Below are 14,597 nucleotides of genomic sequence, written 5' to 3'. Positions count from 1 at the left end.
ATTGTTGTCTTGTTCCTGATCTTAGAGGGAAAGCTCTGTTTTTCTTCATAGAGTTACCTAGGGGTTTGTCACGTTTTTGCCTTTATTATATTAAGGTATGTCCCCACTAAATCTACTTTTTGAGAGTTTTTATCATGAATGGATATTGAATTTTGTCAAATGCTTTTTCTGCATCTAATGAGATGGTCACATAATTTTTATCTTTCAGTTGTTAACGTGTATCACGTTGATTTTGTGGACATTGAATCATCTTTGCATCCTCAAAATAAATTGCGCTGATTGTGGCGAATGATCTTTTTAACGTATTGGTGAATTGCTGTATTGTCTTAAGGATTTTTGAGTTGATGTTTATCAGGGATATTGGCCTGTCATTTCCTTTTTTTTTTTTTTTTTTGTAGTCTGGTTTTTGTATGAGGATAATGCTGGCCTTATAGAATGTATTTGGAAGCTTTCTTTTCTCTCCTAATTTTTGGAATAGTTTGACAGGAATAGGTATTAACTCTTCTTTAAATTCTTGGTAGAATTCACCTGTGAATGCTTTCATTTGTTGGGATTTGTTTTACTGATTCCATTTCATAACTGGTAATCATTCTGTTCAGATTTTCTATTTTTCCTCATTCTGTTTTGGAAGATTATGTTTCTAGGAATGTATCCATTTCTTCTGGGTTGTCCAATTGTTGATAGGTAATTTTTCATAGTAGGTCTTTCATAGTTCTTTGTGTTTCTGCGGTGTTGGTTGGTTGTTACTTCTTTCCAGATTTTGTGTCATCCTTTTTTTTTTCCTTGATGAGTCTGGCTATCAATTTGATTTATCTTTCCAAAGAACCAGCTCTTGGGTCTGCTGAATGTTTCTATTGTTTTTGGTTTGTTTTTTTGTTTTGTTTTGTTGTTTTTTTAGTCTCTTTCATTTAATTTTTGCTCTGATCTTGTATTATTTTCTTCCTTCTAACTTTGGGTTTTATTCTTTTTCTAGTTTCTGTACGTGTAAGTTTAGATTGAGATTTTTCTTTTTTCTTCAGGCAGGCCTATATTGGTATATATTTCCCTCTTAGAACCTTTGGCTGTGTCCCAAAGATTTTGGGTTGTGTTTTCATTTTCATTTATGTTTCCATGTACTTTTAAGTTTTCTGTTTGGTTTCTTCATTTTTCCTCTGGTTGTTCAGCAGCATGTCGTTAAGCTCCACATGTTTTCAAGTTTTTTCTTGTAATTGATTTCTAGTTTCATCCAATGTGTTCAGAAAAGATGTTTAAAAGGCTTTAAAGCTTAAATTTATTGAGACTTGTTTTGTGGCCAACATGAGATATCCTGGAGAAGTTTCCATGTGCACTTGAATAGAAGATGTATCCTGTTGTTTTTGGATGGGACGTTTTATATATATCTGTTCAGTATACCTGGTTTAATGTGCCATTTAAGGACACTGTTTCCTTATTGACTTTCTGCCTGGATGATCTGTGCATTGATGTCAGTGGGATGTTAAAGTCCTAAGTTATTATTGTATTATTGTCAGTGTCACCCTTTTTGTCTGTTAATATTTTTTGTTTGAAGTGCACCAGTGTTATGTGCATGGATATTGTTATATCCTCTAGTTGGATTTATCCTTTTATTTTTAATGCCCTACTTTCTTGTTACATTCTTTGTTTTGAACTCTTTTTTTTTTTTGCCAAATGTGTATTGCTACCCCATCTTTTTTCCCCCCATTGGCGTGGAATATCTTTTTCCCTCTGAACTTCTAGTCTGTATGGTCTGAAGTGAGTCTCTTCTAAGTAGCCTATAGGTGGGCCTTCCTTTTTTATCCATTTAGACACCTCATGTCTTTTATTGGAGCATTTAGGCCATTTACATCCAACCTAAGTATTGGTAGGATGCATGTCTTACAACTTTGTTAGTTGTTTTCTGGTTGTTTTTGTAGTTCTTCTCTGTTCCTCCTCCTTTTGCTCTTTCCTCGTGATTGATGAGTTTCTTTAGGTTATGCTTGGCTATCTTTCCTATAATATCTGGGCATCTATTATAGGTTTTTGGTTTGTGGTTGCCATGAAATTCACATATAAAATATACATATAGGGGTGCCTGTGTGGCTCAGTTGGTTAAGCGTCCGACTTCGGCTCAGGTCATGATCTCACGGTTTGTGGGTTCAGGCCCCGCGTTGGGCTCTGTGCTGACAGCTTAGAGCCTGGACCCGGCTTTAGATTGTGTGTGTGGGTGTCTCTCTCTCTCTGCCCCTCCCCTGCTCGTGCTCTGTCTCTCTCTCTCTCTCTCAAAAATAAACATTAAAAAAATTTTAAATGTACATATATAAATATATAGCGGCCTGTATTCATATATAAAAAAATATATATAAATATATATAGCAGTCTGTATTAAGTTGATGGTCACTGAAGTTTGAACATATCCTAAAAGAACTTCACTTTTATTCCCCCGTCCATGTTTTATGTATATATGGTCACATTTTACATCTCTTATCTAATTTTTTAGATAGAGTTGATTTTTACTACTTTTGTCTTTTAACCTTCATACTAGCTTCATAAATGATTGCTACCTTTACTATTTATTTGATTTTATTCATGAAATTTTTTCCTTTCATAATTTTCTTATAATTATGGCCTTTTCTTTTCCATTTAAGAAGTGCTTTAACATTTCTTGTAAGTCCAGTTCAGTGGTGATGAACTCCTTTATTTTTTTCCTCCCCCCCTGCCTTCCTTGGTATGGGCAACTCTTTACCTCTCCTCCAATTCTGAGGAGAATTGCCAGGTATTCTTGGTTGTAGGGTTTTTTTTTTTGTTTTTTTTTTTTCTTTCAGCACTTTGAATTTATCATGCTGCTGCCTTCTGGCTGCAAACTTTCTGCTGAAAAATCAGCCGATAGCTTTGTGGGGTTTTACTTTGTATATAACTAGCTGCTTCTCTCATGCTGCTTTTGTTTATTTCTTTTTACCAGTTTTAAAATCCTTATTCACAAATCAGTATAGTATGGTGAGTTTGAATACCATATGTATGATAAAACATTAAGAAAAGCTTCCTATTTACAATGAAGGTATTCTTTTATGTAACTGAATCATCTGATATGCTACCTCCTGCAATCACTTAATGGACCCAACTGAACCCTTTGAATGAGCCAACTTTATGATTTTCCTAGGAAGTTTTGAGTTGAGGATAGTTTCTTGCTGCTGCTTTCCATGATCCAAGGCTTAGGACGAAATTCATGGAAACAAGCAATTAGAACCTGATCTCTCCAGGATCGAGAGACAGTAATGAATAAAAGGACATCTTGTCACTTTTTAAAGGCTCCCGATTGCTATGCTTTGCAGGATGTGGAGGAGAGAGGTACACAGTCGAGGAGGAAAGAATCAGTCCCCAGAAGTATACTGAACATTTCTAAATTGTCAATATCAAGAATTCATTTCTAAAACACACGTTTATAAACAGAAGCCATCCAACTAGCTGTTAACTGAAACGCATATGCAATATAGTCAAGAAAATACTGTGCTTACAAAACCACATCTTATTTATCTCTGATTTTAAAATCATCCTTTCCCTTACGGGTGTGCAAGGGAGCAGTGGAGAAAGTGTGTATCATCTGAAGGACCAGTTGGTGCCACGGATTTCACCACTTCCAGAAGCCGCGGGCTGGAGAACTTTATTAGGCACCACCGGAGGGGTTCTTTTCTCTCAGCCAAGATGTCTCCAATTCTTTTTTATTTTAAAAATTTTTTAAAGTTTATTTGTTTTGAAAGAGAGAGAGAGATAACATGAGCAGGGGAGGGGCAGAGATGGAGAGAGAGAATCCCCAGCAAGCTCTGTGCTCCTCACTGACCCCAACACAGAGCCTCATCTCAAGCCTGTGAGATCGTGACCTGAGCCGAAATCGGGAGTCGGCGTCTTAACCGACTGAGCCACCCGGGAGCTGCCAGATGTCTCCGTTTACGTCACTTTGGACTTTGTTTCCAGCTTACATTGTGCAAATTCTTGTCTTAGTCGAGGATAGTCTCCCAAAGTGTCTCTTTTTCTAGTCTGTTGTCATGAATGATCCTTGAATCCATGTGTATCTCCGGCTCAAGGATTCTTGCTTGTAGGGGTGTAGTTGACTTGTGAGTTTCAAAGGTCTGATTGCACTGTTTGAAAACAGTAGTAGCCTTCAGAGAACCCGGATACCGGCCTCTGAGGTCCATTTTCAGAGCCGTATGGTGATCGCTAGCACCTGTCCGTGCCTGGCCCAGAAGGGTTATATTGTTCTTCAGCTGGAAGGAGGAGGGGAAGGCGCAGGGGGTCTGGGAATAGTTTACCACACAGGCAGGTATGAACTTTTCCTGGTTCCCCAGGCATTTCGGACCCATACCGCATTCTCCACAGCCTCTCTGAAGCGGACCGTCACATTTTCTAACGCTGTCTGAAGAATCGTCCCATGTTGGTTCCGAACCAAAAAGGTCAGTGCCTTCACCCGGTCCTTTCCTCATCCGAAAAACATCTCAAACTTTCTGGTGCTCACAGGAGAGTATAAGCGGCGTCCAACAGGGCCGCTAACAGGGTCTCACGGAGCAGAAGCAAGGCCCGAACAAGAGATTCCTTTCTCTGCTGGAAGTCTACGGTCTGTTGAGTTTCAGACAAAAAGATTCCCAAGTTGAAAGAGTGGCATCATTTCGGTCACTGGGATCATCGAGACGGTCCTCACGATAAACTCGGCAACAGTTCCATCCGTCTCTGTGGCGTGGCTGTCCTCGCCGGCAGTTATCTCTCGTCTTGCTGCTTTTCAAATTCTCTTTCTCTGTAATCTTTGGCATTTTAACGATCGTGTGTCGTAGTGTGGACTTCCTTGGGTTCATCTTGTTTGAAACTCTCTGTTTCTTGAACCCACGCGTCTGTTTGCTTCCCTTGGTTAGGGAAGTTTCCAGCTGGTGTGTCTTCAGACGATGTTTCTGCCCCTTTCCCTCTCTCTCCTCCTTCTGGGTTTCCTATAATGTGAATGTTTGCTTGCTTTACATCGTCCAAGAGATCCCTTAACCTGTCGTCATTTACATTTTTTTCTTTTTGTTCAGCTTTGCTGTTCTTTTTGCTGTTCCATGGCCCCGTCTTCCAGATCGTTGGTCTGTTCTGCATTTTCTAATCTGTTCTCTCTAATGTATTTTTCACTTCAGTTACCAACTTCTTCAATCCCGACTGGTGTTTCTTATATTTTCTGTCACTTGGTTGAAGTTCTCACTGGGCACGTCCACTCTTCTCTCCATCCCGACGAGCATTTTTGTGAACATTACTTTGAATTCTTTGGGAGATTGTTTCTATCTGCATTTCATTCATTTCTTTTTTTCTGAGGTTTTGTCTTATTCTTTGGAGCATGTTTTTCTGTCCATTTTGCTTTTCTTTCTGTGTTCGTTTCTATGCGTTAGGTGGAACAGCTACTTTTCCTCAATTTTGAAAAAATTTTTTTAGAGAGAGAGCGTGCGCACAAGCAGGGGAGGGGCAGAGAGAGGGAGAGAGACAATCCCAAGCGGGCTCCGCGCTCTCAGTGCACGGCCGGACGCGTGGGGCTCGAACTCACGCGTCATGAGAGCGTGACCTGAGCCGAAATCAGGAGTCTGACCCTTCACTGACCGAGCCACTCGGGCGCCCCTGCTTCTCCTAACCCTGGAGGAATGGTCTTGCGTACGGTGGTCCCCTGGGTGGACTGTGCCCGGTGACCTTGGCTGGCTGGCGGGAGCCGTCGCTGTCGTAGGCTGGGGGTCCTGGAGCACTCCGTTCTGGGGCTGACCCGGCGATGCGGCTCGAGCTGAGGCGGGCGGGCATCGGCCGGGGCTCCCGGGGGGGGGGGGGGGGGGGCGGGCGGGGTGGGGGTGGGGGGGCGGGGTGGGGGGGGGGTTCCGCAGACGGGACTCCGGGTGAGTCCTCTGTGGTCCACGTGGCCCGGGACTGGAGCGTCGCAGTGCGCTCTGCACCCGCGTCGCCTTGGTGAGCCGCTGGGAGCTGTAGTGAGTGCTGCGCAGGGCTGTTCCGCGTGCGCCTCGGGTGGCCTCTTGCTGGGACAGCTGGGGCCGGTGGGGGCCAGGAGGAGCCGGCGACTCCCTGGGGCGACGGGTCAGCGAGGGCACCCAGCCCCCGCTCCCGTCGGCACTAACACGGGGGACAGCCTCTCTGCCCCGGCCGCCACTGCGTGGGGTTCCGGGCCTGCTTCCTTTATATTTTCATTGCGCTTTTCAACTGTGGCTTTTTTTTTTCTGGGCTTCACCGCAGACGAATCTGCTCATGGTCCCTCGGTAGTGTCCCCACTGCAGCTCCTGGTGTCGGGCTGGGGTTCCCTTCGCTACCGTGTCTCTCTGTCTCTCTCTCTTGCTGTTCTCTGTCTTTGGTGAAGCTGCTCAGTCGGCCCTCAGTTCGGCTCCAGGAGGAATTGCTCTATAAATAGCTGTAGATGTGAGGCGTCAGCGCCGGAGGTGCGTTCAGGTTCTTCCTGCGTCGCTGTGTTGGACTGGAGATCTTAAAGAGCTATTTTTAGCCTCCCGAAATGTTCTAGGGAGAGGAATATTCAAGCAGTTCTTCAAATGTGTCATAGACGATAAAACAAATGGAAGAGTGAAGTTTGCACGCAGGTTGTATCGCTGGCTTAGGGCACGATTTCTAAATGGAAAGCTGCTGTTAATTACGGAGTTTTCTTTTTTCTTTTTTAAAAGATTTTTTTAATGTTTATTTTTGAGAGAGAGAGAGTGTGAGCAGGGGAGGGACAGAGAGAGAGAGGGAGACACAGAATCCGAAGTGGGCTCCAGGCTCCAAGCTGTCAGCACAGAGCCCGACACGGGGCTCAAACTCACGAACTGTGAGATCGTGACCTGAGCCGAAGTCAGACGCTCAACCTTCCGAGCCATCCAGGTGCTCCTATGGAGTTTTTTTAAAGACCCAGAAAAGCCAATGACCTATTAAATGAGCTCACAGAGTCAACATCAAGGCACAACATTTGGGAAAATGATCTTTGTTGACATTTCAACGTTTTTCAATAGAGAAGACTAGTAATTAGGGCAAAGTACAGTCTTTGGAATAAGACCCAAATAATGGTAATGACTAGAACTTCCTTATAATTTCAGGTGAAAGCCAGTTTTAATTCCACCTCTTTCAGAAGAGGAATGACCGTTACCGTAGTCTGGTTGGTCATAAGCAGATAACAGAAAATTGCCTGCTACTCCCCTTTTGAACAGGATATACGCTGCTTTGGATAATTTTTTCTTTAAGTTTATTTATTCCGAGAAAGAGCACGAGCGGGGGAAGAGCAGAGACAGACAGAATCCCAAGCAGGTTCCATGCAAACAGCATGGAACCCGATGCGGGGCCCGAGCCCACAAACCACAAGATCACGACCCAAGCTGATCGAGGGTCAGACACTTAACTGAGCCACCCAGGCACCCCCGTGTTTCTGATTTGGAATAAAATGAAGGGACTCATTAATCAGAGCCCAACAAGCAGGCAAGGGACAGCATGGCTTTCTACTCTAACCCACAGCCTAGAAAATGGAAGGTGGCCTCGGGGACCCCTTTGCCCATTTCCTCCTGTCAAATGTTCAACCTTAGTCTTCTACAAGGGAGGGGACAATATGCAGGGTCTTTGGTCCATCTTCCCTCTGGCTCAGACACTCAGGACCCCACGTGGTTGGCCCTGCCATCACCACCCCCAAGCCCCACTGCATCTGAGGTCCTGTGAGCGTGTCCTGCGTCTGGACTGTTGAGTGAATGGGGGGTTGCGGTGACCGGGGACTTGCTTCCTGTTACTGGTCCAGAGCTCTGCCTGCCTCGCGTCGTTCGTGCTGTCACTCACTGATCAGGACAGCAGGTGTGCCCAAGTCAGCCTGAATTCGGTTGCAGTTGTGTTTTGGCATGAGATGGGGACAGCCTTTTACTGTCCTCTTTCACATATGCGGCGGTAAGAACCAGTTCACGAGAGACGGGTGACGAAAGTGACACTGAAAAGCTTGCACAGGTTAATCTGCAGGAAATTTCTGTGGGAGGATGAACTAAAAGCAAAATGAGATTTAGTGGCCAGAAATGAGAAAAGCCGATTTTCTCTACTGTTCCCTCATCTCTGCCACCTGCGACCCCTCCAACAGACGTTTCTCTGAGAGCTTTTAATTTCAAAAGGTACTTCTGCTGTGCTCCCAGTTCTTACCGGTGACCGTCATTGGTTCATTCACAACCGCGACAATACTTCCGCTTGTATAAGGCTTTCCTCTCCACAAATTACTTTAAATACATTATCTGGTTCGATCCCTGGGAGGCGATCCCACACTGAACGAAATTCTCTTTGCAGCGGGTGAACTCACGGTGCCGTCTGACCAGTGCTCACGTGGGAGTCCTCACAAACGAGAATGTTCCGTCGTTCCGCGCTGGGCCGTGCCAGCAGGGAGCGGAGTCTCGGATGTGGGCCTTGAAGACCTAACACACATCATGGATTTGTGTTTCTCTCATCCGGGGAATGGGGAGCTCAGTGGATGTTGGAGCCTGACTTCCTCTCTCCCAGATTCATGCTGAGATTCTGGTTACACCTTTTGATTCGTCTGCGTCTCCTTTTCCCACCTTGCAAGGCCGACCTGCCCTGGTGCCATAGTAAGGGTTAATGCAGCTTCTCTGCCTATTGGGTGCTTGGGATTGCTTTCTGGCAGCTGCTAAGAAAATGATAAGTAACTTTGTTTCTTCTGGAAGAGTGGAGGAAGGATAAAGAACCGAGAACCGAGTAAGCCCATTTCTACCCAGAGTCTGATCTCACCAGCAGGTGGCGCTGTGACAAAAGCAATCAAGAGAAACCAGGTCAGATCAGGTGGGTGTCCGGGCTCCAGAGACAGGCCCCGGCGCCCCCTCTTCTGTAGCGAATAAGGCGCTCATGTGAAATCCCAGAGCTTTCCAAGCGTGCTCGGATCCCCCTGGGGCGGGGCAAAGCCTGAAGAAGGCAAGGCGTTGGTAGAAGGGTCTGGATTGGTAGATCCTGAGCCGGTTTTGCTTCCTGTCTAGAACGGAGAGCTCTGCCTGGGCTTGGGCAGTCTAGTCCCTTGATGCCTGGGTCCCTTATTGGGCTAAGATGGGCACATCCTTCTACGGCCTTGGTGGTTTTCAAAGAGCACGTGTACATGCAGCCAGACGCGGAATGAAGCATGGACATCACCAAGACCGGGCTGATCCACTGATCTGGACCCCAGTGAAAGAACAGACTGCCCCTCACCGAGTCGACAGGTTGAGAAATACTATTTGCCCTGTCCTGTCACGGAACCAGCCAGGTCCCACACAAGGGCCGACCTGAAAAGGAAGACAGGTGTGGCTGGGAAGCTGGTCCACGTGAGACAGAATGACCACCAGCACCTTCCACACACGGTGCACAAGACGCAGGGTGGGGGTGAAGGGAGGCGCTGTAGTCTCTAAATGGGGCAAGTCAGCTGGCAATACCGGGTTTCTTAGTGGATCCCACGGTGCCAACGTTGTTTCTGCTAGCGAAGGAGAGTGAGGCAACCACTTCCTGACTTTCCCCGTTCACACGAAGGTCTATTAACCTGTTCCTGTGGGTCAAGGGGCCCCTGGGAGAATTGGAAAGGAACTTCCAGGGATCTCTGCATAGCCTCTGTCCACCCCCCTGTCTTAATGTCCACCCCAGGTGATAATAACAGGAAGCAGAAAGGCTTGAAGATCAGCGCTTTGTATCATTAACCACAGGGCTGACTCCAGTACCTCATTCAATGCAGGTTAACCTGTTGGGTGTTTTCCCTTCAAAAACAAACAGCACCAGTCAGAAGTATCTGATAGCCCTGAAGTCACATCCATTCGTTCCAAACCCAAGCCGGCCGTCATCTTCTAGACCCACCTGGCTCCTGGGACAAAAGCAGATGGGTCCAATGCTTGTAAATTTCGTATTTATTATAACAAAAATTATGACATGTTCATTTGTGCATTCTGCTTTAATAGAACTCTCGGTATGTAAATGATCTAGTTGAAGGCTCTACAGTCATGCTGATTGTGGCAGCAGTAAGGGACACACCAAGTGTCTGCGGAGGGCAAGGGGGTGGGGACGGGAGGGGAAGAAAAACGGCTCAGAGGCCCCTGTGTGCAGGTTAGTTTCCAGTGGCCTGAGATCCACCTGGTTGGAACAGAAGCCCCTTGGCTGCTCTCAGCCTCCGCACCGAAGGAGCCGGAGGCAGGTTAGGAGGGGGGCGAGGAAGAGAAAAGTCAGTCGTTCAGGCTTGTCCTTTCGCCAAAACTACAAAACGTCTGAAGCGTCACTATACAGCACTGAGCTATTTACAATAGAAATTTCTCAATCAACTGTTCTCTCAGAGAAAATTAGTGAATCCCAGTGACTTAAGTCACCTGACAGAGTAAAGCAACTCCTAGGAGTTAGTCTCCATATTCTACAAATGTCTATCATTTTCAAGACAAAAAAAACACAAAAAAACAAAAACCTTTTCCCCCAAAGAAATACAGAATTACAATATTATTAAATCATTTAGCACTGGCAACGCACCCTGCCCTCCAAACAAAACAAGAAAAAGCCATTTTAAAAAATATTACATTATCATTAACCGTTTCTCTGTAATATATTAAACCTTTTGTTCTTTGTCTTTACACATCTGATACGTTAGGGGAAGAAGTTAAACGTAAAGCATCGCTAGAAGAAAAGTGGTGATTATTTAAACAAAATGACCAACAGAGGGAGAGCCCAGGACTAGGTGCCGAGACAGGGTGGGAAAGCGGGAGAGGGCGTGGAGTGAACCCCTGGTTTAACGTGAGCCTGGGAGACTCTTGCAACTCAGTCTTTCTGGGTTAGTTTATTTGTTCAAGAGCGCCCGGGGGGGGGGGGGGGGGGGGTGTCATAGCGGCGTGTCACAGCAGTCTGGCAGCTGGTCCCCCGGGCCCGGCGGCTGCAGGGGTGGCGGCGGCGGCTGCTGCTGCTGCTTCATCATCTCCTTGACCTCCTCCTCCAGCTCCGGGGGGATGATGAACTGATCCTCGGGGTCCGGCTGGGCCGGCGCCGCGAAGTAGCCCCCGGGCTTGCGGAGAGGCGCGTCCGCGGCCACCTCGATCACGTTGTGGCTCCTCTCCTGGGGCGCCACGGAGCCGTTGGCCCGGCGGCGCCCCACGGTCCCCGCGGCGGCGGCGGGGTCCGCCCTCCTGGGCGGCCCCGGCTCCTCCTCGTTGGCGCTGATGACGATGCCCTCGTCGCTGGCCTCGGCCGGCCCCTGCGGCGGGCGCCGCCTCTCCTTCTCCCGCGCCCGGCCGCAGTGGATGTCCACCTCCACCTCCACGCGGCTGCCGTTGGTGAACACGCCCTCGATGGGCTCCTCGTCGTCGCTGTCCAGGCCGTTGTCGGAGAAGGCGCTGGAGAAGGTGGCGCTGGACAGCTGGCGCTGGAACGCGTGGGCCAGGCCCACCGGGTGCAGCGCGCAGCGCGGCTCGCTGGCGTAGGCGGGGCTGCTCTCGGCCGGGGCGCCGGGCGGCGGCTCGTCCGAGGCCGTGGAGCCCACCTCGCTGCTCATCTCGGAGGTGGACAGCTCGCTGCTCATCTCGGAGGCCATGCCGCTGCTGGACGACGGCACGCCCAGCGCGTCGGCCGGCCGGTCCCTGGCGGCCACGCTCGCGGCCGGCGGGAAGATGCCGGGGCTGGGCGGGGGCCCGGCCCCGCCGGCGCCCAGCTCGCAGCAGCAGAAGCAGCCGTCCTCGGCGACGCTCAGCTGCACCACCACGGCGCTGAGGCTGTCGCGGCAGCCGTAGCTCTGCGCCAGGGTGCACAGCTTCTTGGCGGCCGCCAGGGCGTCGGGCACGTTGCGCACGGCCGCCACCGCCTCCTCGGCGGACAGGCTGTCCCACAGGCCCTTACTGCCCAGGATGAAGAACTCGTCCTGGGGGGTCAGGGGCACGGACTGCACGTGCGGGCGCGGCACCACGCTGGGGTGCAGGAAGGTGTACCCCAGGATGCGCGTGGACTCCGTCACTCCGTTCACCTTGCCGTCCTGGGGGGGGGGGGGGGGGGGGCGAATCGACGTTAAGGAGACGGGGAGTATCCGCCGGCCCTACTCAAGGCCTGTCTGGGATGCGTCTCTTCCTCCGGAACGGCAAGCTTTCCCCACTGTCTACCGGGCTCTGGGCGTTTCATCAATGACGGGGGAATGCACACGTCCCGTGGGCAGGCTGGCTTCTGCAGCCCCGCACCGTTTTCCACACATGCAGTGTGCGCTCACCATCCTGGGGTGAGGGGGTGGGGGGGGGGGAGCAGGACTCCCAGGGCCCAGACCCAGTGCCTCCCAGGGTGGAGACTCACGCCAGGGTGTCCCAAGAGGGGCACTGTCACCACCGAGGCCGAATCATTCTGCGTTATGGGGCCGTCCCGGGCACTGGAGGCCGCGGGGCGCCCTGCCGGTACCTACTGCCTGCCAAAGGCATGAAAAGAACCCTCTTCGGAGGCGACTAAATGTCCGGGGTGGGGGAGGTGCGGAGGAGCCCCTGGTTAGAAACCACTCAGAGGGAACAGGAGGTGTGAACCGAAATCACAATTAGCTACTTTTACGTTGGCACTCACATTGGCCTTGGAAGACGCACAGGTGCATTACCATTCCTCCTTTCCTGATGAGAGGCTCAGAGGCTCAGAAGGCCCAGCCCACGAGCGGCAGAGCCGAGGACCGACTTCAGGGGCAGCGCCCTCACGCTCCCCTGCACAGGGGCACTTGCAGGAATCAGCCGAGGGAGGCAAGGGCCCCAAGCACTGGGCACAGCCTCTGACACAGGCCATGGAGAACTGCTCTGCCACCCTGTACCTTAGGCCTTCAGGCCTATCCCACAAAGGAGTTGCTCTGTGGCACCGTGGATTCGGAACGTTGCTGGTTTCTGCCCTGACCCTGGCCCCCTCCTCCCCGACATCCCGAGGAAAACGGTGCCCTCCTCACCTCGGTGATAATGGCCTTGTGCCGCTTAATTCTCTTCAGTTCTTCTTCGCAGCTCATGACGTACGATCTGGACAGAGGCAACGGCTTCCCATTCCGACAGAGAACCGTTTGGCACTTCCCCACATTAGCGGAGGTCAAGGTGAAGGACCCTCCTGGGTCCACGGGGTCGTGCTTGATGTGACAGAGGACGGCAGCACCTCCAAGTTTCTGCCCAGCAGTTCCCAGCTTCCTGGAATGCAGAGAGAGGGAGTCAAACCCACGCACGACGCATCACACAGCAGCTCCGCTCCTTCAGCAGGGGCCGTGCGCCCCGGGCGGGGCCGGGAGGAAACCTGGAACCTGGGGGTTCCACTCAGCCTCTGCCACCAAAGCAAGCACTGCTCCGCTTCTCCCAGGAAAAGGGCCGTGGATTCGGACAACCCCTACCCTGAGGTGTGTGCTCACACCTGGGGGCGTGGGGAGGGGGTGTCACTCTGCCACCAGAGGAACCCTTGTCCTGCCGCGTCCAGCCCGCTGCTCCCTTACTTACCACACCCCGAGGGACAGCAGGAAAAGGGCCTCTTTGCTCTCCGTCCACCTCTTTACATCCTCTCTGCTCCCAGCAGAGGAAACCGAAGAGACCACTAGACAGGTGTAACCATACGCCGACGCGTGTGCCCCAAAAGTACTTGGACTTTACGAGGACGTCTCCGGGACAAGCCTTTAATTACTGGACCGTTCACGTTCTTGTCTTACGTGGGCCAGTATTATCTATTCCAGAATGTTCATAGGAAGGCCTTTCTAGTAATTAAGCTCCAAAGTGCTCGTGATAAACCCTTTTATTCATGACCCCCCACCCCACCCCGCACCCCACAGACTGAGTGCACAAAGCACCTACAAGCTCCAACAAAGAGAGCCAAGAAATCCTACCACAAGCCCCGCAGAGGGCAAGGCCTCCTGGGCTCCTGACTTCTTGCTTCTGCACCAGCAAGAAGGTCCGGACAGACTCCTCTGTTTACGAGGGCAGACCCGCCTTCAGCCCACATGGAGCGGCCGTACCAGCAATGGAAACCAAACTGGGGCTGCCCACTCGAAGGCGTCAGGATGTCACGCGCAAAAACCCAGTTCCCCGAGGGCGGAAAAGATGACTGTGTGTGCCGTGTCCTATTAACAGGGAAAGGAAGCGGCATACAACTGACCCCGGAGATGGGCTGACAGTTTAGGTCTTTGAACTCCGGCCTGTGGACCCCCGGGACCAGCTGGGCTGCTTTCTCCCTTTCACAGGCACAGTGATCCCTCTCGGCAAAGCCAGAAACCCGATGGTACTTGTGAAAGGCACAGCTAGGAACCAGAGTTTAAGGTCCTTAAGTTCTTACTTCCTATTTGCTTGCCTGGCTATAAAATTATAAGCAGGCCTCTTCCGGGTGGGGGTGCGAAGGGCGTTCGGTTTCTGATACACCCGTGCTTTTTTTCCTGGGACACGATGGTAAAAACAGAGGAGATAGATGTGCCTTGCGGTTGGAACCTTCTGTGGAGTCTTGCTGCCCCAGGTCAAATTCTGGCTGCCCCTCTAATAGCCCTTACGAGAAGCTGGCTTCACTTCTCTGTACCTCAGTTTCCCATCAGTCAAGTAAGAACAGTCACACTAAGTGTCTCACTGGGTAAAGTGTATGTGATGCGAGGACTGGTACGTATTAAGGGCTCGCTAATTGTTAGCCGCTACCAGTAT

General features: G+C 50.1%; 1 protein-coding gene and 1 pseudogene across 1 annotated transcript in view; both read right to left on the bottom strand.

Annotated features, from left to right (window-relative positions):
* Positions 1-2,785: 2,785 nt before the first annotated feature.
* Positions 2,786-5,775, bottom strand: LOC122203161 (annotated as a pseudogene).
* A 4,076-nt stretch (positions 5,776-9,851) lies between these two features.
* The window catches only part of PHLPP1 (PH domain and leucine rich repeat protein phosphatase 1), a 212,508-nt gene continuing 207,762 nt past the window's right edge, over positions 9,852-14,597 (bottom strand). Inside the window, exons 16-17 of the mRNA XM_042909413.1 lie at positions 12,890-13,118; positions 9,852-11,959 (exon numbers count right to left, since the gene is read on the bottom strand). Of these exons, the coding sequence (XP_042765347.1) occupies positions 10,820-11,959; positions 12,890-13,118 (1,369 nt within the window). The 3' untranslated portion in view covers positions 9,852-10,819. The remainder of the gene's footprint in view (positions 11,960-12,889; positions 13,119-14,597) is intronic.

Source organism: Panthera leo, chromosome D3, assembly GCF_018350215.1.
Source record: "Panthera leo isolate Ple1 chromosome D3, P.leo_Ple1_pat1.1, whole genome shotgun sequence".
NCBI lineage: Eukaryota > Metazoa > Chordata > Mammalia > Carnivora > Felidae > Panthera > Panthera leo.
This window is presented reverse-complemented; position numbering and strand designations above follow the sequence as displayed.